Source organism: Sesamum indicum, linkage group LG8 (assembly GCF_000512975.1).
Source record: "Sesamum indicum cultivar Zhongzhi No. 13 linkage group LG8, S_indicum_v1.0, whole genome shotgun sequence".
In the NCBI taxonomy this organism is placed as follows: Eukaryota; Viridiplantae; Streptophyta; class Magnoliopsida; order Lamiales; family Pedaliaceae; genus Sesamum; species Sesamum indicum.
In genome coordinates this window covers 10,088,154-10,113,672 of record NC_026152.1, presented here as the reverse complement: position 1 = coordinate 10,113,672, position 25,519 = coordinate 10,088,154, and the positions used below count along the sequence as shown (strand labels likewise).

Below are 25,519 nucleotides of genomic sequence, written 5' to 3'. Positions count from 1 at the left end.
CCTGTTTCTTGCGGTCCTTGCTATGCGCATAGGCTCTAATCACAGTGTTATAAATGAACGTATTGGGGTTCGGGATTTGACCGAAGAGTTGCAAAGTATAGGCTAGGTCTTGCAAGGACGAAAAGTGGAGAAGTCTACTGTAGAGAAAGATTGTTTCCGGACTGTCGTTGGGTGCTGGCGCAGTACGGAGGATTTGCCCATGTATTTGCTTGAGGTGAGGGATAGAAACGGTGTCGGATTCAGTTAAAATGTGGAGGAGGCGGTCGTGATGGCGGCGGCGGGATGCGGTGGAGAACTCCACCGGTGGCCCAGTAACTAAAACTGCGGCCATTTTCAAGATTCCTCCGCCGTGTTCCAGAAATTAATTTGAGTTCAACGTCCTAATAGTTAGCATCTCCACAGGCCCAATACAGTTCCGGCCCAAATTAGCCCAATGGGCCACTGCAAAACCACTCAGCTCCTTAGGACATCTTTTAATATCCTCAAACAATTCTATTTCGTTAAAAATTCAAACTCTTTATATCATATATATATATATATAATAAAAAATTAATTTGGTCTTAAACATTGCAAAGTTTGGGTACATTCTGCTATTTTTATTGCTCAATTTTATTATTTTTTCATTTTTTATCCATTACTAATTTAAAAATCATAGTACTAATATTTGATTTACAACTTCCAATTATTTGAGGCTTGCAAAATCCCAAAGGCTCGCACGCTCTTAATTCATTAGTCTCCAATATTTTTGCTCGCATCAAATATAAGGGCTCTATAGACTTGAGATAATAGTTTATTAAGAAATTGTTTGACTAAGTTTCTTTATAAAATTTTATATATTCATATACCTTATTGGATTATTAAAATATTTGTGTAAAATAATATTTTCAATTTATAATATATCATTAGTAGTAATATTATAATTAATTTCAAAAAAATTGAACCAACCTTTTAATATTTTGAAAATAAGTCGAAAATTCGTATTTTTTCTTTTAAAGACGCTTATAAGCTTCCAACATCCTGTTTTTCAGTCTTATAAACTCATTTTTTAAAAAAAAATCACTAAGTATTTTGCAGTATCTTATAAGATATTTTAAATAACTTATATGTTTATTCAAACTACCTTCTTAGAGCCATCAACGTTTGATTGAGTTGACATCATGAGAAGAGTGTTGGATAGAACCCCACTCCCATTGTAATTTTTTTTTTTTTTTAGATAAAAGTACGTTTTTAGATGATAATAAGTTGGAAACTCATGATTTTTTTTTAAAGAAGTTTATAAGCTTCCAACGTCCTTTATTTTGATCCTACAAAGTTACGTTTCGAAAAAAAATGTACCAAATAATTTGCAACATCTTGTCAGATGTTTCAAACACCTTATAAGCTCATTTTAAAATCCTTTTTAGAGATATTATATTTAATTGAGTTGACATCATAAGAACAGGTATTGAGTTCAAACCCAAACATCCCCAATAGGATGACAACGGGGTAAGTGTAGTATGCATTTGGCTGGACCCGAAACACCGTCCCGATCTGTGTTGCCCCTCCTATCCAATGATTTTTTTTATAATGATTTTGCTTAACATCTTTATAAGAAATAAAAGGAATATCATTAATTTGTAAGAGACTAAGATTTTTCGAATCGATTTTTAACATAATTTTTTTTATATATACAATGAATTATATAATATAAATAATACATTCATCTATCTTTTTAATGTCGCAATAAGTAATATCAATTTAAATCAACATAGTTTTTTTTATCTAAAATAAATTATATAATACAAATAATAAATCCAACTAGCACTTTATTTTTTGTATTTTCTCATATAGAGTTGGATATATATAAATTATTTAAAAATTTACATACAATGCATACTTTTTTATTAATAATGTATTATATATGAATAAGTAAATAATACATATTATTTATAAAATAAATTAGGACAAGTCCGATACAAAATTCGTAACCCATCCCTTACTCACTAATGTCAATACTAAACCTGGGTTTGAGTCGGGGCCGATAGCACCAGCCTGATTGCCATCCCTATTCGCCACCCTGATTGCCATCCCTATTCGCCACCCCACCCCGTTGTAATAAAACATAAAACAATAATAATAATAATCTTCTTAGACAATAATGAGTAGTTGGTACAGTTCAGACTCGAGAGACCATAAATTATTGGGATAATTACACTCTCCTTTCTTGAGATTTGGTGTGATTACAAGTAAACCTTTTGTGGTTTGAAAAATTATATTTAACACCCCTGGGGTTTGTTTTTATCCGTGAGTCAAAATTCACAAACTTGCTTATATTAACCAAAAAAATTAAATATATATATATATATTTATCCCCAATTGATTTATTACTGATTTATTATAGATCAAATAGATCTTTTTGTGATCAAATTACCCTCATATATTTTCACGCGTTAATGCATGTGAGGAGGTTTATCTTCACTGTTATAAGGATAGTTTATTCAGAAAAAAATTATTTAACATGTTATAAGTCAGTAATAAGTCAATCAAGACTAAATATCAATTTTTATTTCATTTTTTTATTAATACCACCAAATTCAGTATATTTTGACTAATTGAGAGACTTATTTGTTAGACGAAAGCAAACCTAAGGGATGCTAGATGTACTTCTTCAAATCATATAGAATTTACGTGTAATTGCAACAAATTTCAGAAAAAAAAAAAGTGTAACAATCCCAAAATAATTATTGTGGCAGTAAATAACGACAAGCTACCAACCAAAATAATGTCAAATAATTCTTTATTACACAATAAAAGAAAACAAAAAACATTAATATCAGAAGATGGGCCTAATAAAAATCAGGAAATGATGCACTTGGTCTGAATGATTGCAACGTAGTCCTCCCCAAAAACCTCCAAGTTCGCAATGGGCCCCCACTCTTCTATTAATTGAATGGGCTAATCGATAAAAGGCCCCACATGATTCAACCTATTCATATGGGCCCAACTTTATACCAAGGCCCACTTCCCCTCCTCCTAACTTCAACCAACCACGTTTCAAACGACGCAGCTTGCAAGACAGGTTCAGACGGCGTCGTATGGGACAGTTACGAGATTCTTCCCAACTTTCCCCATTTGTTACGCGCCTGCACGTTCGCTCCACTCGGCTACCACGCCATTCCGTCTTGTACTCGGTTACATGCCTGTCATGGAAGAAAAATCACAAGAGGGGTTGTGTTGATTTTTGATTGGTTCAAATTTATTGAAATTAATTTTACTTGTTAAATTAAATTAACATCTCTATACAAAGGTATAATCGAGCTCAAACGAGTAATAATTATTTAGCCTGTATTTATGATTCGATATAAAAGAATAAGATTTACATTTAATATTGAGGATAATAACATTAAATTGTTATTCATAAATTTAAAATACGAAATAATTTAAAATTATCTAAATAAATTCATCAGCTCTGATCTACCCATTTACGTTCTATTTTTAAGGAATTTTTCTTTAATTGTGACAAATAAAGATATGAACGTGCGTGGGTTTTTAATATTTTACTATATTTGGTTTTGTATATTTGAATTAGTGTAAAATAAATAAAAATAAATACAATATACTAAACTATATATCTCGTACAAGGACAAATTTAGGGGGCTCTGGGCTTCAAATAGGTACACACCCTCCAAAACTCTCTTAAAAATTATGAATAAATTTTTAGTATATATCGATCTTCTGAATTATTTAATTCTCCGACAGAAGTTAAAAATAGTGAAGTCCAATACATAAATATAGAAATTTGTCCGACCCCTTCAAACTTTTATTTCTAGATCGGTAGGTTGTATTTGATCAGATCTTAAAAAAAAAAAAAATGGAAGAATAATGCTTGTTATTTTCTTAAAAAGAATTCATTAAAACCTAGAAAAAATAATAGGAAAGTCCAAACATTCTTGTAAAACTTGTTTTCCTCAATTTTGATTTTTGAGTCATAATATTAATAATTGTTTGGGTAAAAGTGTATTTTTTTTCTTTTTTTTTTTTCCGTAAAAAACATTCCCAAACACGGCCCTAGGATTTCACGCCCCTCGTCATCACCGCTTTCTTCCAAAGTGTACTCAGCTGAGAGAGAGGGAGAGAGAGAGAATCTTTCTTAATCTTTCCCCGACGCCTGTGGCTGTCATTTTAACGACCTCCTTAAAAATATCGCTACTCACGCGTATCTTAGCTCACCTTCCGGCATTCCGCTACCCTGCGCATCCCGGAATCCTCTACGTTGACTACTCGTCGGAGGTCGGCCCCTACCACTCATTTCCGTCACGACCTTCTAGAACCCTCTAGAATCCCTCTTCTGCGGGAATAAAGAAAGGTGTTCAGTGTAGAGAAAGTAAAGGAGAAAGGAGGAAGAGCCTTTTGCCTTTTTCTGCGGGAAGATGGGCGTTGATTACTACAACATACTCAAAGTTTCGAGGAATGCAACTGAAGAGGATTTGAAGAAATCTTACAAGAGGCTGGCGATGAAGTGGCATCCGGATAAGAATGCTGTCAACACTACGGAAGCAGAGGCCAAATTCAAGCAGATAAGTGAGGCGTATGATGTGTTGAGTGATCCGCAGAAGAGACAGATCTATGATTTGTACGGGGAAGAAGGGCTCAAGTCTGGTTTGTTTACGCCGCCGAGTTCCAAGGAGAGGGGGGATTTCGGAGGGGGGAGGGGGTTTAAGTTTAGCACGAGGGACGCGGAGGATATTTTTCACGAGTTTTTTGGTGATTTTGATGTTGGGAGAGGGAACAGTACTGGTGGTGTTGGTGGTGCTGGTGGTGGGTTGAAGAAGGCTGCACCCATGGAGAGTAAGTTGCCATGTAGCTTGGAGGAGTTGTATAAGGGCTCGAGGAGGAAGATGAAGATATCAAGAATCGTTCTTGATGACTCTGGGTACGTACATTACAGTTATCTGATCTGTTAATTGATTGATTCAGTTATACTAATCTAATTTCCATATGGATGTATTTGTGTCGATTGACTGAAAGTCAACTGAAATTCGTACAAGATGAGGATTTGAGAGGATCTTGGTTGTGTGTGATCATCTGTGTTAATGTTGTTATCTCCTGTATTTCTGTGAGTTTTAAGATGTCTTGATTGTGGCTTTTGGGATTTTCTATGTTTTGTGTGTATGAATTTGTGGCATCTGATGTGTTTGGATGTGGATAGATCAGTGATGAATAGGTTGCAGGTGGTATTCAGGATCAGCATTACCCTGGTAACAAAATTTGAGTGTCTTTCTGAATTGTGGGTGTGCATATATACATGGAAATAGTAGGTAGGTGGATCACTTATGCATGTACTCCTGTAAGCATACATTTTTGATCCTGGTAGTAGAGTATTGAATTAGCAATTTGTACTTATGTCTCTTTGCTATTGTGTGATTAAACTGCTTCATCTGTGTTTGATAGGATTGTTGGATTTGCTACTGTAATTTTAGATGGTTCTTTTCATTTTCGGTTATATGAAGTATCTGTTTCTTTCATTTCAAGATTTGTGGTTATTTCGGGGTTCTTTCTTTCTGAAGCGTACGTGTCTCAGATGATGAAAATTGAAACTGATGTTAGTTTATCACTTCTGTTGGAGGTCAAGCAGTTATTTTTTTTTTCTAAAATGTCCATGTTTAGTGGTTGGAAATGAATTATTGGTAAAACTTGAGATGAGCTGCTGTTTGGGCATATTGTAAAAACAGTTGGAGCAATGTGAAGTACAACATTGTGCGGACACAGATCAGTAGAAAATTTTCCAGGCGGTTATTACTTTAGAAACTCGGATTTAAATATGGATTAAATTATGTTCATATATATGGTTGAATGCATTCAACTAATCCTCATTGCAACTTTAGAGTGGGATAGGGCAAGCATTTAAGCTTATAGCTTGCTGGTGTTTTCAGCTTCTGGTCCACACCATTTTATCTCGTGAACTCAAGGAGTATGTTTAGTCTGCACTATCTAAATCAAACTTATCAACCATGTATTGGAGATACTACACTTGGAGACATGTTAATACCTAAATCTGGAACTCATCAAGCAAAAATCGAAAAGAATATAAAACCTAACAGAAATTTTCTGATTTAAATGTTAGAGTTGAAACAATCTTATTGGGATTTTTATCTCGAATTGTCCTACATACAGATAAGCTCCGAGCACTAACAAATCTGGTTTTAACTTTCTCATGGCTTTTACAGTGCAGCCAGAAATGCTATGCAGGTCTGGTTTAAATTCCCCCCTCCATTTCCTAATCATTGGCTCCAAGAGGCTAATTTCTGATATTTCGCTTTAGTTTCTTTATCGCAAGTCATCGTGTAATTTCATGTGCAGATAGATACAAGTTCTTTGTGGTGCACCTTCTATTCTGCTACTTAGGTGGAATGCTTTTGCTTCTAACTTTGTCTATTGGAACACCACTAGAGAATGAAGCGCATACAATTTTATTCTCATTTGCAGCTATGATAAGCTAGTCGTAGATATAGATCATCAAGTTGTTAGATGCAGCTTTTGGCATTCTTTGTTTATTACTCATAATGTTCATGTCAAAACTAGTTTAAATTACTTCTATGTGCTTGAACCTACATATTCTAGGGATAATAATATTAGTGGACTTCAACTATAAAAGAATGGATATTGGATGTAAATTTGTTGATTATTTCAGAACTTCACTAAAGCACTAAGATGATGAGAAATGATAGTACCAAGATTCTGTTTCTGGTTCTTGCTTGTGCATGCTGTGCGTTGGATTCCAGAATTGAAATTCCTGCGAATCTTGTTCTGTTCCCTGTATCCAAGATCAAGATTTATACTTATTTTTGCATGGAGCAGGTGGGTGATTTCCCCGATTATCACTCAATGTATTATATTCTGTTTATATTGATGTGCGAGTCATTGTTACAGTAAGCCTGGCACTGTTGAGGAGGTCTTGGCAATACACATTAAACCTGGTTGGAAGAAGGGTACAAAAATTACCTTCCCGGAGAAAGGAAACCATGAACCTGGTGCTACCCCTGGAGACCTCATTTTTGTTGTGGATGAGAAGCCCCATCCGGTTTTTAAGAGGGATGGCAATGATCTAATCATTAATCAAAAAATCTCCCTACTGGATGCTCTCACTGGCAAGACGCTCAACATTACAACCCTGGATGGAAGAGATATACCTCTTACGATATCGGACATCATCAAACCAGGCAAGGAAATAGATCTGGCTGTCTCAGTATCAGATATTGTCAAACCGGGCCATGAAATAGTTATAAAAAATGAAGGTATGCCCATATCAAAACAACCTGGTAAAAATGGAAATTTGAGGATCAAGTTTGATATCAAATTCCCTTCGAGGCTTACTGCAGAACAGAAATCAGACTTGAGAAGGGTCTTGGGCAGGAAAAGCGAGTAATGCTGGTTTCGTTGTGATTCGCCTTTCACTCTAGTTATGAAAGTGCAACTAAGTGTACATACTTAACCTATTCAGTTCAGACTAGAAGCATTATTGTGCATAGTAGGAGAAACAATCCACTTTTCTTTCCTCCAACTTCTAGAAATATTTAGCTCAACTTAGCAGCTACTTCAGCTGTCAAACAAAAACTTTTTGCAATGCATGTCAAACTGTAAAATATAATAATGTCTACTTCTATAATTTTGTATTGTTTTTTGAAGATATATATCTTATTGCTTGGTTGTGTGGATATGTTTATTCACATTCAAGCTCTGCCTATCCATTCATAGGCTTTTCTTCCATATCATTTTCTTGAATTTGTCCTGTTGAATTCCTAGATTTTTGTTTTAGTATACAGTGATTTAACTTGGGCTTATGGAAGTCCCTTGTCTTTGGTCTGGAATTCAGTTTAGTCCCTACTTCTCTCTTACTTTCTCAGAACACCATTTTCCTTTTTATCCTCTCTCCAAATTCTCTGTTTCTCCATTATAATATTTATTTTGATTATGAATTACTTTTGAAGTTCTCTTTGTATGTTTTCTTTCACTTAAGAAAACTTTAATAAATATAAAAAAAATAAAAGCTATTGTACGACTAAAAATAGACGACTTTTATTATTTCGAGTAACTGTAAACACGCATCTAAGTGCACCACATACGACTAGTTGCAACTGTTCTCTAGTGACTGTAGAGAGATGCAATTGCATGGCACAGTTTTTCATTCTCAAGCATGACTACTCCTCATGTAAGAAACAGAATAACACCATAAGTCGCAAACAAACTGCTTGCTGATTTCTCTGGTCTTGCCAATGTCATAAAACCAAAGGCCATCTGGTTTTTATCCTTCTCAGAACCTGTGTTTCTCAATCTTCTTCTGAAGGTCATCCTTCTTCGCCCCGACAACCTTATCAATTTCTTTCCCTTTCTTTATCAGTATGAAAGTTGGCATTGCCTGAACTCCAAATTCCTCTGCTACGTCCTGTTTGTTTTGTTCATTAGTCATTCATTAATACTGGTAGCAACATGGGATAATTACATCATCACCCAAAAGGTTTAAGCATATTGCAGAACTCCTTGATTTAAAAATTATGTTACAGACTTCCCTTGGAGATTGACTGTTCAGAAGGGAATCTGTAATGTAAAACATAGAAGACTTGCAATATGCTTAAATTTAGAGGGCGTCTACATAATTATCCCTGAAATCACCGGTTGATATATGAACGAGATCATATAATTGTAAAAGAATGAGCATACATGCAACTCATCAACATCAATCTTGATAAACTCTACATCTGTGTACTTCTCAGCAAACTCATTGATTGCAGGCTGAATTATCTGGCAAGGCCCGCACCAAGAAGCTGTGAAGTCGATGACGATCTTCCAATGAAGAGAAACTATTAGAAACACCGTAATATGATACAAAAGCTTCAAAGAAAACAAGTGGAAAATAATATCAGTTACCAGTTTTGGAGTCTGCTTTGAGGCTTCAAAATGGATCTTCCACTTTGATGATGAGCGAAACGTAATAACCTGACCCTTCTTCACCGGTGTTGATTCGTTGGTGATTTTCGGGAATCCTCTGGCCTCAACCTTCTTCACTGGTGCTGATTCATTGGTGATCGTTGGGAATCCTCTGGCCTCAACCTTCTTGACTGGTTCTGGTTCATTGGTGTGCGTTGGCAACCGTTTGGCATCATAAGCAGATGAAAAATTAGCTCCCATCTCTTCTTCTTCCCAAACTCTCGAACCAAACAGGTCCTTCTTTTCCTTCCTACTTGAGTCTTGTGGAATATATGTTATGGCCTGAGCTAAGGCTTGCTAGCTTTTTATACTAATTCTTGCAGCAAGTGTTTCTTGTTCTTTGCTGTGCTCCATCGAAGAATATGTTCTCATTGGGACCAGTTATTATGTCGACGGCCAGTGTTAAATTTGGAAAGATTTGCTGCTATTTACTACCACTACTAAACAAAAATCATCTTCAGTAGAAACCGATGGAACACTTTCTAGTACAGTTTGATGAAAGCTTTCTTGCTTTATTCTAAAATGCTTATAATGTAGTCATAAGATAGCCCATCAACAAATTTTTACAGATAGTCTTAGTACAGCTGCAGCATCAATTCTCTGGTCCTGTTTACTATGTTTTGACATCATATCGTAAGTAACATACATGTGTTTTAAGACTCTACAACTTATTTTTCCTCATTCTTCACATGCACTGGTACAGATGTAAGAAATGAATCACACCTTCATTATCTGGTAGGCCGAGAGAGAGAGAATAAGTATATATGTTATTGTGCCGGCATATATCAGCTGAAAAGGCTGAGTATCGTTGTTATTGTACGGAGCACAATCAGGAATAAATTGAAATGATGTCAACGGCAGGAGGAATGAGTGCCGTCTTTGTAGCATGAGATAAACAGAATGTTTTCTGAACTAGTTCACATAGCTTTAGAGAAACCTTGCTGTCCTACCAACTGAATTCTGCTTTGTTATTACAAGTAGTCATTCGAATTTCTGGTTTCTTGGCAACCCTTTTGAGTATTTTGTGGTTCCACGCACTTTGTTTTACTCATAATTGGACAGTTTACAACAGTAAATGAAGAGCATTTCTTGCAAATGGTCCCATTTTTCAGCATCATCGTTCAAACGGAACAAAATTGCTTCATCAGATTCTGTTTCAGGACTAAAATTATTGCTGTCCAGCATGTTGTTTTGTGCTTATTAGCAGATAGAAGAATGGAGAGGTGTTGTCTTGGGCTATCAATGTCATAATATTCGGTTGATGGTGCACTAAAATGACACTCAGAAGGCATTGCTTTATTCCAATTCAAACTGAATATAATGTCTTTGCAGATGGAAGAAGACAGAGAGTATTCTCATAAAGCTTGCAAATTAGGCCAATATGATCAAACTTACTTGAATTACAATTTCAGTATCCAATGGAAAGTGGAAAGAAAAGTGGTGGGCTAGAGAGCAAATTGTACAAGTCTAAGGTTCCTTATTCCTTAATAGTTATGAGATCACCTGAGGGGTTTTGGCCTAACGATTATAACAAAAGATTGATGACTTTATAAGTATGAGATCATAAATTTAAATTTGATCCAACTTATAATACTTGCCTCATTTTAAGTGAGCTGGTAATTGATGTTGCTATGCATTTCAAATTAGGAGCTTGCACAAGTTCAAGAACCCTTTTCTGTAATGATGGGCATTTTTATAATGAAACAGTGGGTTTCAAAACGGATCATAGCTCGCGTTATAGGTGCATCGTATGATCAAAATTTCGGACAGTATGTGGGTGCAAAATGATGTTGTTGTAATTGGCATAATTAAATTTTAATCTAATAAATTGGATGTCAGTTAAAGTAAATCCATAGATTAGATGGTAAATAAAAATGTGTAGTTATCCCATGTTGAAAGTTTGAGGGATTGGGTTATGCTGTGGAAAGTATATAAAGAGATTGAATTGTAAGAGTTAAATTAATTCTTAACTTGTCCTACATTAGAAATCCTTTAAAGAAATATTTTTTTATATTAAGTCCAAACCTCAACACCATTTGAAATGTAGAAAAAAGACGATAGTGGACTTGTAGAAACACCCACTTGCATGTCGTTGTTGCATGTACTACTGGGACCGGACACGGGCGAATGTTTTAGTATCTATCATTTGGAAAAAAGTTTGAATTAATTCGAAATTTAAACCTAACAGTTTAATGTTTTCAGCTTCAAACTTACAGTTTTAAAACATTAAATTTTTTACAGTTTCTAAATGTTTTTTGATTTAATTTTGGGTTAATAGTTGTTAATGGCTGAATGCTCTACAAATAGAGCTACCTGCAAAAGAGAAAAAACAACACTTACACACTTTTGCAAATACATATTCTTCTCTCTTCTTTCTTTTTTCCTCTCTGGTTCTTGACTCGATTTTTTCTCAAGTTCTGGTGACTGTGTTATTGATCGAGGAAATGCATGTTGCAATCATGTACCGCCTTATCCAAGAAGAAGTAGCATAACACTCGGTGCACGTGAAAACAAGACATCTTATTTCTTCAAGATAAGTAGATTATTCTGCGATTCGATTGTTGTACACGAGTTGTTACTATACAACTCGTACCAATCTAAGTTTACTGCTTTGGTATTTTAGTATAAGCAACATATCTACGTGTTCCGTTTTTCTTATTCCTAATTGTTTGTTTGCATATTGTTTTCAACAAAATTGTGAATTTTGAAATATTAAATCTGTTTTATTCAAACGTTTGGTTTTCAAAACACTATCCTGAAATATCATTAGTTCCAACAATCTTAAAGAATTTTGAGTGTTTTGAGATGAATCCGTTTTTAAAGTTTAAAGCTTTCGATTTTCTCCAATGGCCAATTAATGTGTCTATTGCGATTCTTCTTCCTCCCTCTGTTTCGTATGTGTTTATGTCCAAAGTTGAGTTGTCCTGTCTTCCAAAAAAGTTCTCAAGCCAATTCTTCAAACGTAAGCAACAACGGATGAAGATTTAGTTAACGAGAAAGGACTTTTGACGATGATTCTGGTGACTAGATTTGAACCAATTGATACTGATCCCAAACTGTTTAGAGGCAGAAGATTGAGCATGATCAAATAGGTCAATAAGCTATTTTGTCAGCATTGTCAAATACGTTCTTTGATGTCTATTGTTCCGACTCATACACTGTAAAATCGTTGTAGGATGAGTAGGATAGGAAATATAATTTCAGGACAAGGCTCAAAAAGTTTTTTCTTTTTTCAAATTCTTGAAGTATCAGATGGTTGAGGATAAGTCTGTAACTGAACAAATGTATGAGATAATTAATCTTGAAACTGTCTGGTGTCGAGATGAAGCTTTCTGAGAAGTTTCTAGTCATGTCAATCATTGACAAGCTTCCCAAGTCATGGAAAAATTTTGTCATAACACTCAAGTATAAAAAAGGGAGATTGTCCCTAGATCTCAGGGTTGTTATTAGCATTAAGGAATAGCATCAGAATCAAACTCACAGGATGTTGGTTGAGCATTAACTCGGGGCCAATTTAGTAATTGAAAAAAATGGTTAATAATATAAATTCGAATTCTAAAAATATCAAGACAAGACCACGACAAAAGCAAACAAACACTATTGAAACTATCGGTAGATTGAACACTTGACCATGGATTTTCATTCTCAAAAAAGCCAAGACTGAGCACACAACTGTCAATATGTTGAGGGGACCTAACGATGCTAGCACCACAGGAACAACTGAAGGATGTTTCTCTATACAACCCAAACTTATAACTATTTATGAATTGCTTAGTTGATTAACACTGGAGAAAATATTTACGTTTGTGCTGATAAATCGCGTTATGCATGTTATCAGGCCTTATGATAGAAAGCGTGAACTTAAAGTTTCCTTCAGGTTGCACCATGTCCTAACTGTTAGAAGAAATATAATTAGTGGTTCAATATTAGTTAGTGAACGTTGTGAGATTACCTTTAAATTTAATAAAGTTGTAATACAATAGTTTGGTACTTTTGTTGGCAACAACTTGTTGATTCTATTGTTATGATGTTGAATTGTCTCCTTTATGGCAAAGTAGATTAGGTCATTTAAATGTAGGTTCAATTAAATGGATAATGAATTTAATTTAATTCCTAATTACAATATTGAACGAGGACGCAAATGTCTCATATGTGTAGAAACTAAACAAGTTTGAAAACCTTATCGTACACAGAAATTCAAAAATACTTGAATTAGTATACACGTACATTTTTTAGTTGAATGGACTTTTAATTGGGAACCAAAAACAATACATTATCGCATTTATATATGATTAGAGTAGGTACTCTTATGTATATCTCATAGGAAATAAGGATGAAGTCTTAAAAAAAATTATTTTGTTTAAGAGCGAAGTAGAAACCCAAAATGGTAAGAAACATAAAAGACTAAGGTTTGATAAGGGAAGAGAATATGAATCGAGTACGTTTAGTGAATATCGCAAGAAGTTTGGCATTATTCATGAAGAAGGCCTTCGTATTCACCATCTTCCAATGGAATAGCAGAATGAAAAATAGAATATTTAAAGACATGATCAACAGTCTGTTAATTACATTAGAAATACGAAAGTATTTGTGGGGAGGGGCTTTTGAATACGGCTTGTCATATTCTGAATAGAGTCCCTTTGGAACACAATACGAATACTCATTGTGAACTATGAAAAGGTAGAAAAATCAAGCCTTTAAAATACTTTAGTGTGGGGGGTGTCTTAAAAAAGTGCTAGTCCTTGAGCACAAGAGAAAGAAGTTAGGTTCTAAGACTGTTGATGTAGTACTTCTAGGCTATATAGAAACAAGCTATGCCCTACGATTTTTGTTACTAAATCAAAAATTCAAGGTATGATCTTAATGCTATAGCTTTTTGGTGATGCTACTTTCTTAGAAGACGCATTTTTTATTAAATTGTGAATACCTCAAAATATTTCTTTAGATTCTTTAACATTTTAGGTGGAAAAGATGATAAATGTGGGGGTTGGTCCTAACATGAGGAGTTAGACGAACCTAGACAAAGTAAGAAAACTAGAGTCGTTGAGGATTTTGAAAGTAAATTTGTCACCTACAGTATCAAGGTTAACTCTGTAACCTTCAAAAATGCAATGGCTTTATCCGAAGCCAAGTAGTGGAAGGAAGCCATCAAAGTGAAATAGGCTTCATAATCACTAAAGAGACGTGGGAACTAGTCAATCTCCCTCCCGGATATATTAACATTGGAGGTAAGTAGATTTTCAAGAAGAAACTGAAATCTGATGGCACCATAAATAAGTTTAAGGTCAGGTTGGTTGTTAGGGGGTTTGAATAAAAAGAAGAATCAATTATTTTGATACTTATTCCTCAGTAGCTCAATTGACAATTATTCGGGTGCTTATAGCACTTTCTTCGATGACAACCTTCTATTCACCAAATGGGTGTTACAACTACATTCCTATATGGTAATCTCAAATAGGAAATATATATAAATCAACTTGAGGGATTTTTAGCTCCTAAAAATGAGCGAAAAGTTCGTAAACTCGTTAAGTTATTTTATCGACTAAAAAAAAACAAGCTCCTACACAATGGCATGAAAAAGGTGACAAAATAATTATGTGTTTTGGCTTCAATGTTAATGAGACAAATGTATCACTGTAAGGTTAATGGAGATAAATGTATAATACTTTGCATGTATGTAGAAGATATTATGCTTATAGGATCGAACATAGAACTAATAACCAAAACCAAGTCTTTCTTGAAAAATAAGTACGAAATGAAGGGTTAAGGGTGAGGCAATTGTGATTCTTGGCACAAAGTTAATTTGATCAACTAATAATATAGTTATTTCTCAATCTCATTATGTTGAGAAGATAATTGAGAAATATGGCTATAAAGAGTGTAGAATTGCTAAGACACCATGTAATCATTCTATGGCACTTTTCAAAAATTAAATTGGTGTTTTGGTATCATTTTTACATTATTCAGATTTTGCAGTATTTAGCTAATGGCTCAAGACCAAATATATATTTATCTGTCTCGAAGCTTGCTAGACACACTAGTTGTCCTAATAAAACCTATTGATGAGCTTTGCATAGGGTACTTAGGTACCTTAAGGGCACATGAGTGGCCATACATTATCGCAAGTTTCTTGCAGTTCTAAGGGAGTCAAAAACTCGGGTTGGAATAGGTGTATAGGATATGTATTTATCTTAGGTGGAGGCGTTGTCTCTTACAAATCTTCAAAACAGACTTTGATAACCCAATTTATATTTAAAACCGAACTAGGATAGAGGTAGAGTGGTTGTATGGATTGTTCAAAACACTTCCTATTGTAAGTAAACCACTTCTGCCTATTGCAGTGCATTTTGATAGCCAAACTACAATTGCAAAAATAAGGAGTCCTTAGTTAAATTAAGAGAACAAAAGAGATATCCAAACTAGACTCAAGGTCTATAAGAGAATTGGTGTTAGAGTTATGGTGACTTTGTGGGTACAATGGATAATGTAGTTGATCGTTTGACAAAAGAACTTGATCCAAATTGGGGATTGGACTAAAAACTCAAGAATGTCATATCTGCGATGGCAACCTAACCTTCCAAATGGGGATCCCATTATGAAGGTTCAATATGGTATAAACAAGTCGTAGATGCGTTCGAGCACTTAAAACTAGGTTGATACTTTGTATTTGGAGTCTATTCCCTATGATTCTAGAAAGTGTTATAAACTGCAAGTAAAATAAGAGTATAACTTGGAACAGGCTCGAGTCTTTCATACAAGATGCAAGCAGTGCATCCCCAGAGATGCCCAACTAAGTGAATGCAGTTGTTTGGTCGCAACTCAAGTAATGGGTTTTTCTTCAAAGCATTCGTGAAATAGGATCGGGACACATGGCCTATAATGTCAATCCTACAAATCAATACAATAGTCTATTGTTACTAACAAAAACTGGCACAACTATGAGTTCAAATTCAAGGCTTAGTTCTATTTGATCCCGTGGCAGCCGAAGTTAGATAACCTAGATAATAGTTCAAATCGAAAGGTACAACTATTGAAAGCAAGTCATGATAGCTTGAGTAAATCTCAAATTTATGGATTAATGGGGATTATTGTTATTGGCATAATTAGATATCAATTTGATTCAATTTTAATCTAATAAGTTGGATCTCAAATAAGATGAATCCATAGATTAAATGGAAAAGGAGAATGAGAATGTGTAGTTATATTGAAAGTTTGAGAAATTGAGTTGTTCTTTGGAAAGTATATATATAAAGAGATGGGGTTGTAAGAGTTAAATTAACTCTTAGCTTGTCCTACATTGTAAATCTTTTAAAGAAATGATCTTTTCATCAAGTCCAATACTCAATATCATTTGAATGTAGACAAGAGACTATAGTGGACTTGTGGAAACCCCACACGTGTTGTCGCATGTCTCCACCCAAATCAGACACGGACAAACGTCTTAGTCTTAATATCTATCTTTTGCAGAAAGTTTGAATTAATCCTAAATCTAAACCCAATAGTTTTAAGAAGTTTCCAACTTCAAATTCACAATTTTAAAACGTTAAAATATTTTTACAGTTACTAAACATTTTTTTGTTTAGTTCTGTATTAATGATTGAAAGCTCCATAAATAGAGCCACCTGTAAAAGTGAAAAAAATGCAATACTTATACACTTCTGCAAATACATACTCTTAGCTCTTCTTTCTCTTCCTCACTTATTATTGATTCAATTGTTTCTCAAGTTCTGGTAGTTGTTGATTGAGGAGGATTTCTGATGCAGTGCAGTGTTACAATCTTGTACCGTCTTATCCTGGAAGAAGTGGCATAGCACTCGGTGCACGTGAAAGCAGGACTTCTTTTTTTTTTTTTTTTTTAAAGCAAGCAGATTACTCTACCATTCGATCGTTGTAACATGAGCTCTAACTATACAACCCGTACCAAATTAAGTAAACTGTTTTGATCTTTCAGTATAACAACATATCTAAAGATTTCGTTTTTCTTGTTCCCAACTATTTGGATGTGAAGTGACAAAATTGTAAATTTTTAAAATATTAAGTATATGTTGTTCAAATGTTTAGTTTTCAAATGAGGTATCATTATTTCGAACAACGATATGTCCATCTTAAACTCGTCATTTGGTGAATTGATATTTTCACACAATTCACATTAGATAGCAAACGATCAACCTGTGAGACTTACTAACTTCAATTATAAAGAAATTGTTGAGTAGATTAGATGGAGTAACGTTTTTAGCATGATAGTGTAGCAACTTTGTTGATCACTTGGATTCTCTTTTCCTATTAACCGCATAGAAAGATTGGCTTTACTAAAAGGCAAAAGTGTAGAAAGATTATTGTTCGATGCTAATTCTTGATGTATTTGACCACCTCATTATGAAATAAATTGTTATAATTATAATAATAATAATTAGTGGCTGCCAGACTCATACTTTATTAAAGCAACTTATCTATTAATATAAAATTAAAAATAAATATAATATAGGAGTGATTCAAATATCTTTATCTCATCTAATAGTGAAATAGAAACTGAATATTTGATAGAGGGAGTTGAAAATTTTGGGTCATAGTGAATGTGTGGGATGTTATTTCTATTTTATATTAGTTATTGTATGTTGTAATAGTAGGTGTTGGTTAAAGTTAGTTTATTTAATATTATTGATTAAAGTATAATTATTGCGATAATCTTTGTTAGTATTGATATTCGACAAAAATTATTATAATCGATTTATTTCAATTAATAATATTTCGTCGCTTTTACTTTTAAAAAAATGCACACAAGGACTCAAATTATTAAGAAATCAAATTGTGAAGACATCTTGCAACCGTAAATATTCTTGCTATGTTTTTGTAATTGCACTCATGCACACATTCAATGTTCGAATAGGAGACTCCCATAAGAAAATTTTATAACCGAACTATTGAGCTACCCTCAAGGACATATATCCTGGTAGTATTAGATGGTGAGTGATAATTGATTACAGGATCCTTTGAAATATGAATGTCCTTAAAAAACGTAAGGTAAATTACAATGAATTATCTTAAATTTGATATAATTATAAATGCATTCTCATTGTTTGCCAAATTAGTAATACTCTTGATTTCAACATGTTGACCTTTAATATGCTTGTATAGTTTACTTTATGTTAAATACAAATATAATTTCCATAACTGATGAATTTGGGTAGATGAGTTTTAAGATAAGAGAGCTATTCCAATGAAGTATATATATTGCATGTGTATTTATTGAGCAAATTGTTTAAATAATTTTGACCAATGTTAAATACAATAATTAATGCCATAGTGTAATGGTTAAAGATTATTATTTTTCAAGTGAAAAAACGATAAATATGGAGATGATCATTAGCAATTTTATTGAAAAAGCATATCAGAAAATACAAGAAATAATAGGAAGGAAATGCCATTTACCAATAAGGAAAATTTAAACTGTAAACATCAGCAACTACACAGATTCTGCAAGTAGTCATTTACAGCAGATTTCTTACTGTACTGTACACATGAGCCTACCACCAATAAAGGTAAGAAATAGTAAATGTTAGATTTCAAGACAGGCAAGCCAACAAGCAATCACAAGAATATAAGAGCTACGCTGCACAAGCATCTTCTCTAGTCGGATGGTCACTGTGAAACAAAACTATACTACAAAATGCATATGATGGATTTGAAACTTTTAATCCACAATGCAGAAACGAAGAATGACCAAGTGAGGCAGATAAGAAAACAAAAATTAAGATGCACAAGCATTGCAGTTTCAAAAAGATTTCATTCTCTAAAATTGTACTTTCCCATTCACGGAACTACAAAAAGAGGGTGCAACAGGTTTCACTAGAACCATAATTATCAACTCATGAGCAATGCTTCAACCTACCCCCAAGACGCAGAAACCCGATAACCACCCTAAACAAAATATCAAGATGCCATCTGAACATGGCCAGTGTTACTCGCAGAAGCATGGTAACTATAGTTGCTACCCATACCTCTGCCGCCTCGGCCTCTGTAATTGTTTCTTGGGTAATAGCTTCCGGGCTGATCGTAGAATTGGTTGCGTCCGTTTTGATAGCCTCCCCTGGTGGTTCCTCGTCCCCCCCGACCATTAGCATATCCTCTGCGGCCCCCCCCACTGCCACTACGACCACCTCTGTAGTTTTGGTGTGACCTTCGAGTGGTATGCTGTTGCTCCTTCAAGTCCATATCTCTTAAGGTCTGATCTTCTTCCGTATCAGGTATTCCTGGCTCCGCCTGAGCCTGGAGTTCTGATACATTTTCTCCCTCAGATCCTCCCTAAACCAAAATGAAAATATATGCTACGTCAACTCATTAACAACACACAAAGGCAATAAAAAGAAGCAGAATCAGGAATCTTCACCAACTGTTACTTTTATGAAAGCAAACATACCGCCTGATGAGGCTCTTCAACAGGGCCAGTTTCATCACCGTACATTTCATTGCCATTGGAATTTGGTGATTCTTCTTCCTGCAAGACAGAAGGTCAACAATTGAAAATTTGAAGGACAATACATCGAAGGCTTAGACAAAGTGATACTCAGAGTAACTTAATTCAGATGTATTTCCTAGACCTAAATGGAGAGACAAGTACAGATGCACATAATAATTGGGGACAATATCTGCACCCAGCCCTACTCAGCTAACTACTATGAATTAATCACACAATTTTCATCAATAACCACGAGAAATGGAAATAATAAATCACTAAATGACAACCATCATGACATATTAATATAAGATGGTCTACATAATGTCTAACTCGGTTTTGATAGGCAAGAAATAAAAAAGGGGAGTATTGAAGGGAATCAAAGATGACCTCGTATGGTTAAATAACTCTTAGAGCTTACTAAGCGCTCGTAACCAAAACTCTACCATGCATAGACTAAAGAAAGGTATATGTCGTCGCCCAAGAGTTCGAAGTTAAAGGTAAACAGAGCCAGTTACTGAAGCGAGGACATCACATGTATCTACAAGCATGCCCCATAAATTACATTTTCATTTGCTTGAATCATATACATAATTTCAAGGAAACATAAATTAATAAGATAAAACAAGATACAATAGGTATCTTGTTATAGCACCTGAGAATTGGACTTGACATTCTTGCCTGTCCAAATTCGGAACACTTCTCACACAATTCAACAGACAGAATGCCTAAAACTATATATAGTAATTTAGAGCCAGTAAAAATCACAGGACTGACTCCCTCCTTGTCGGCAAAATGCTCAAACCCAAAAGTGATTTAGCAGCACTCCCTAATAATACTTGAGACTCAATCTTTCCCTTTCCATTTTGTGTTCGGCTTCGGGGATAATGTCATATATTCGGGCAAAAATCTTGTGTAAGAGCATTGTGATCATATAAACTAGCAAGCAAAATGTTCTAAAAAGAGCAGCATCCCTATGTATGCAGTATGGCCGGAGAATCACCAGCCAAAAACAAAGCCTGATGAACTGGAAAGGTGAAGTAAAAGTAACACCACGAATTAATGCATACGGTCATCCTGGTATGTTCGCACTATAAAAAAGTGATTTAGCAGCACTCCCTAATAATACTTGAGACTCAATCTTTCGCTTTCTATTTTGTGTTCGGTTTCGGGGCTAATGTCATATATTCGGGCAGAAATCTTGTAACTGTAAGAGCATTGTGATTATATAAACTAGCAAGCAAAATGTTCTAAAAAGAGCAGCATCCCTATGCATGCAGTATGGCCGGAGAATCACCAGCCAATAACAAAGCCTAATGAACTGGAAAGGTGAATTAAAAGTAACACCACGAATTAATGCATATGGTCATCCTGGTACCGTTTGCACTATAAAAAAGTGATTCAGCAGCACTCCCTAATAATACTTGAGACTCAATCTTTCCCTTTCTATTTTGTGTTCGGCTTCGGGGATAATGTCATATATTCGGGCAAAAATCTTGTAACTGTAAGAGCATTGTGGTTATATAAACTAGCAAGCAAAATGTTCTAAAAAGAGCAGCATCCCTATGTATGCAGTATGGCCAGAGAATCACCAGCCAATAACAAAGCCTAATGAAATGGAAAGGTGAAGGAAAAGTAACACCATGAATTAATGCATATGGTCATCCTGGTACGTTCGCACTATAAAAAAGTGATTTAGCAGCACTCCCTAATAATACTTGAGACTCAATCTTTCCCTTTCTATTTTGTGTTCGGCTTCAGGGATAATGTCATATATTCGGGCAAAACTTGTAACTGTAAGAGCATTGTGATTATATAAACTAGCAAGCAAAATGTTCTAAAAAGAGCAGCATCCCTATGTATGCAGTATGGCCGGAGAATCACCAGCTAATAACAAAGCCTAATGAACTGGAAAGGTGAAGTAAAAGTAACACCACGAATTAATGCATATGGTCATCCTGGTACGTTCGCACTATAAAATCCGTAACTTCCAGACTTGGATCTTTGCAAGGATACGACTAGAAGAGAAAGGTGAATAAATGTTTGTTGGCATGAGATGCTACATCATTAACCGTGTCTAAAAAATTTCAAGAGCATGATTACAACCGAGTCTATTCCCGTGTTCAACTCCTCATTTGGCAACAGGATCAGTGTTTCATAATAATTATGTGAACCACATTAACGATACAGTTAACTCAAGTCAGTCGCAACACTCACATTCCCCATCCAAAAACATGTATAAAAAAATAAAAGAGGGGGTAAAGAAAAAAGACAGAAAAGGTTCTGGATGACAAACAAGCCAAGATAGAGAAGACCCAAATAGTTTTAATATGTGTGGACTTAGGACTTGTAACGAGAATACCAAAGTGACTCCAGGGCTCGAGCAAAAGATATTCAGGTTACACAGTAGAGGTTGATATGGGGATAAAGATGTGATAATAGAGCATCAAACATCAGAGACACACAGAAACCAAAAAATGTTAAATCCTAGAGTCATAATGTATCAAACCTAACCCAAAATCTGCTTAACTCGAAATACTTTATCTTGGCTCCTCTACTTTTATCCTCAAAGACTAGAGTTACGATCAAAGTTTCTCCCCCCGCTGCCTTTTCAGTACTTCTGTACTCTCCTGTAATCCCAATGAAACAACAAACTGATGCAAAGGTATCATACAAAATCTTCCAATCATTGTGTACTTTGTATTCAACTAAATGTTTAAGCGTCTCTATAAATAAGGCTGCAGTTTCTTCTTGTATTTTTATATAGATCGCTGACCGCTTACTTTTTCCTTGAATTAAATGCAGGAGAGTTGTTATCAGCTTCAACACAAAAAAAATATATCAACTGAACTACACAAGAAGCATGAATTTTCATATATAGAAGAGCATGCATAACTATAAATAAATGGCCTGATCAATTCGCAGAAGGATCTCATCTCTTCCTGAAAGACTAAAGAGGTTTATGTTCTCTTGCCTCTAGTGGACCTGAAGCCTTTCACTCCTTGATTTACTCAATTTACTTTGATAGCTTCCAATGATTGAAAAACTCAGAAAACTAGAAGATCAGCGTCAAGAAGGATATGGAATATGGTGGGTTCTAGGCATAGCTCACAGGAGTAGTGATTTTCTTTCTTCTTTTGCCAGGGTCCAGACATTTTTAATTCCATACAAAGGTTTTGAACAACAGATAAATCCCTATGACGAGTTCCAAACTTAAATGAGTGACTGCAGTTACTGTAGAAGCAAAAATAGGTCTGTAAATACATAACCATGTTCATCACACAATTTTGTATGGATTTGCTAGCATGTTCTGCAAACATCCTAGATCAGATAACTGAGGCTTTGGAATCTACTTAACTAGATTCAATAGAGGACTCAGGACTGAACATTTAATTGAATAGTCTGATGCAGTAAATCCAGGACTTGAAATAAGAAAAGTTCTTGAAACTTGACAAAACGACCCAGCGTCTAAAGCGCTCACAAATTAAAACTTTGACATCCTACAAACTTCAAGTCTCCAAATGTGCAGTCAGGCAGCACGGCCAGGGGTGAATTAGAACCATCTTCTGCGCCACATGACCTAGAAATAACATCAGAAAAAGAGTAATTTCTGTCCAGTCATGTAAAGATCCAGCCATCTTGGTCATGATATAGCATTCATCATCAGAAAATCCTCTACCAAATAAACAGTAGTGCAGTACTATTTGCAAAATAACACATAGCTTAATTTGTAAGACAAGCCACAATAACTTCATTAATCCATAATAAAATAATTTCACCTCTTGCTCATACTCTGCAGCTGAACCTTCCACTGGAAGAGTAAAACTGTCTTGAGGAATCACAGACGCATGCATAGGAACCTGAAAAGAGGTGTAATTTCCAACAGCTGCAGCCACTTCAACGGGAGCCTTTATCTCTGGAGTCGTTGTGAAGTAGTCAGAGGCCATAATTTTGTCTAGCTTCTCCCTCAAACCAGCATCTAAAATGGTCCCCATGAGTAGAAAAGGGTATGAAATAATCCTTATCTCAAAAAATTAACCAAAGAAATTACGGAATACAAAGAAGTCAAAGCATTTTGAAGAACGTCATAATAGCAGCATTTTTCAAACCTAAAATAAACATTCCAGAAAAGCATCACAAAGAAAATTGAAATATTTACAAGAACAAAACAAGAAACCACTACAAGAATATTTGAATGGTTATACCACTATTTTAATCCAACAAATTCCAGTTCTCTCAAAACTGTGGTTCAAGATTATAAATGACAATATAGCAATCGACATGAGAACACATATCATGCTTTTCGAGAGCCTATGTAGGTGTTAAAATACTGATAAAGAGGAAATAATATTCTCAGACTTCAAAGCCACAATACAAAATTACCAATAAGCATACTCACAGATGAATTAGAGAACATAAGTTTTCACACAGAGAGCAATGCTGTACTAATCATCACCAAGGAATACCAACCACATACTATCATGTCATATTTGCACGGGTAGTACCAAGGAAAACTAAGATGTATCCAAGAATAAGTTGAACAGTTTTTTTGGCTTCTATAGATTGAAGCAAGTTACACCAAACAGATGAGAAATTTACCTACATCCATAACATCCCACAAGCATAATTTCAGCAAACCATTCATTAACAGAGGAGCTTCTACGGTACTCACACTAACATCACAAGGACTACAAAATTGTACATCCCAGTCTATATTGCACATTCATATTCAACCACATATATTTGCACACTCATGGATAAAACACTATGTTACACATCAAAGACTACCTTTATGCAGTTCATACATAGATAATTCACCTCCTAAGCCAGCATTAACTCCTCAAATGAAATCCACAACAAATTAAAAAATTTATGTCAATAGCGCAAATATAACTGACAAAAAAGCATATATAAAAACCATTAACACACACAAACAAGCAAAACTGCAAACTTAGAGAGCAATTGAAAAGTAATCATACAAGTGATATTCAAGTTGGGGTCAATGGGCTGCTCAGATTTTTCGAGCCATAGTTTTGCATGCTCCACACACGTCTGCAAGGCATTCTTATGCGACAAGCTCGAATTGACAGGCCGAGAAATCAACAGACTCCCCAACATCGCTATCAGGTCCAAGTCCCACTCTTGCAAAGGATCACCCGCGGCGTCATCATCTGTCACGTAATCATATGTGAGGCAACAATTCCTCTCATGCGTCCTCGTCAGCATGTTATCCTGCGCCCTCATTAAAGTCTTCACATCAAAAATGCTCGCAAAATACACCAAACCAAGCAGATCAGAAACAGCCGAAACGCCATCTTTTTCCCCATCCGCACCAGGCTCCAGGGTTCCTTCCTCCTCCGTCCTTTCCTCGGTAGTAGTCTCCGGACTTTGCTTATTCTTCTCCAAAGCCAGTTGAATTTCTTGATTCACGGCCTGCGAAAGGGGCTGGCGGAGTTTTTCCAGCTCATCTATCCCCGCAAGAACCGACGGTTTCGAGCGTAGGGTTTCCTCCTGCTCCTTGTTGAGGGTTTTCCCTTGGGAGACAGACTCTTCCATTTGGGTAATGCGGTTGAGTTTCTTGCGCAAGGCGCGGAGGCGCTTGTTGATTAAATTAAGAACAGGGCCGTCAGAACCCATCTCGGAGGAAGAGGACAGTGCCACCGCCGTCGCAGCCATATGTGGTGGTTGGTGGATGTGAATGGAAGACAAATTTAGAGGGTTTATGGTTTAGGCCGCCTAGGACGGCGAAGGGTTTTGAAGCGGAAGAAGCGGCGAGTTCGATGAGAGAGAGAGAACAGAGAGAGGGAGAGAGAGAGGAAATGTGGTGAGTGAGATTTATTAGTATTGTTGGTAGAGTTGCTGATGGCATCAATGCGATTTTATTTTTTCTCATTATTTTATTTTTATACTCCGAATCTTTTTTAATTAAATTGAGTACTTAATATATCAATAATGATTTATAGATTATTCCATAAATTTATGGTTAAATTATAACGAGCTTCCCAAATATTTAATATAATTATAAATATTTTTTATTATTTAAAAAATTATAAATACCTTGATATTTGATAAAAATATGCAATTTTTAGATTAAAATTTGGA

The 25,519-nt window shown here is 35.2% G+C and overlaps 4 protein-coding genes across 4 annotated transcripts in view; 1 reads left to right on the top strand and 3 right to left on the bottom strand.

Moving 5' to 3' along the window:
• The window catches only part of LOC105168159 (pentatricopeptide repeat-containing protein At1g59720, chloroplastic/mitochondrial), a gene marked incomplete in the record, with an annotated part of 2,325 nt that extends 1,701 nt beyond the window's left edge, over positions 1–624 (bottom strand). The window contains 1 exon segment of the mRNA XM_011088114.2: positions 1–624. Within this exon segment, the coding sequence (XP_011086416.1) occupies positions 1–331 (331 nt within the window).
• Positions 4,055–7,727, top strand: LOC105168158 (dnaJ homolog subfamily B member 4-like). The gene is made up of 2 exons (XM_011088113.2): positions 4,055–4,912; positions 6,910–7,727. The coding sequence occupies exons 1-2, from the start codon at positions 4,410–4,412 to the stop codon at positions 7,403–7,405; spliced, it is 999 nt and encodes a 332-aa protein (XP_011086415.1). The 5' UTR covers positions 4,055–4,409; the 3' UTR covers positions 7,406–7,727.
• On the bottom strand, positions 8,031–9,284 carry LOC105168157 (thioredoxin H2-like). Its single transcript, XM_011088112.2, has 3 exons — positions 8,905–9,284; positions 8,698–8,820; positions 8,031–8,422 (listed from the first exon to the last, which is right to left on the bottom strand). The coding sequence occupies exons 1-3, from the start codon at positions 9,163–9,165 to the stop codon at positions 8,291–8,293; spliced, it is 516 nt and encodes a 171-aa protein (XP_011086414.1). The 5' UTR covers positions 9,166–9,284; the 3' UTR covers positions 8,031–8,290.
• On the bottom strand, positions 18,703–25,239 carry LOC105168156. The gene is made up of 4 exons (XM_011088111.2): positions 24,397–25,239; positions 23,197–23,396; positions 19,382–19,459; positions 18,703–19,266 (listed from the first exon to the last, which is right to left on the bottom strand). The coding sequence occupies exons 1-4, from the start codon at positions 25,091–25,093 to the stop codon at positions 18,895–18,897; spliced, it is 1,347 nt and encodes a 448-aa protein (XP_011086413.1). The 5' UTR covers positions 25,094–25,239; the 3' UTR covers positions 18,703–18,894.

What these genes read in the sequence shown, in the direction of transcription:
- LOC105168157 (XM_011088112.2), bottom strand. Translation starts at nt 9,165, where the DNA reads ATGGGAGCTAATTTTTCATCTGCTTATGATGCCAAACGGTTGCCAACG. An exon ending in CAAAGCAGACTCCAAAACTG is followed by an intron (nt 8,821 to 8,904) that starts GTAACTGATATT and finishes CTTCATTGGAAG; the next exon opens with ATCGTCATCGACTTCACAGC. An exon ending in TTGATGTTGATGAGTTGCAT is followed by an intron (nt 8,423 to 8,697) that starts GTATGCTCATTC and finishes CAAAACAAACAG; the next exon opens with GACGTAGCAGAGGAATTTGG.
- LOC105168156 (XM_011088111.2), bottom strand. Translation starts at nt 25,093, where the DNA reads ATGGCTGCGACGGCGGTGGCACTGTCCTCTTCCTCCGAGATGGGTTCT. An exon ending in CCCCAACTTGAATATCACTT is followed by an intron (nt 23,397 to 24,396) that starts GTATGATTACTT and finishes GGACCATTTTAG; the next exon opens with ATGCTGGTTTGAGGGAGAAG. An exon ending in TTGAAGAGCCTCATCAGGCG is followed by an intron (nt 19,267 to 19,381) that starts GTATGTTTGCTT and finishes ATTTTGGTTTAG; the next exon opens with GGAGGATCTGAGGGAGAAAA.
- LOC105168158 (XM_011088113.2), top strand. Translation starts at nt 4,410, where the DNA reads ATGGGCGTTGATTACTACAACATACTCAAAGTTTCGAGGAATGCAACT. An exon ending in ATCGTTCTTGATGACTCTGG is followed by an intron (nt 4,913 to 6,909) that starts GTACGTACATTA and finishes TCATTGTTACAG; the next exon opens with TAAGCCTGGCACTGTTGAGG.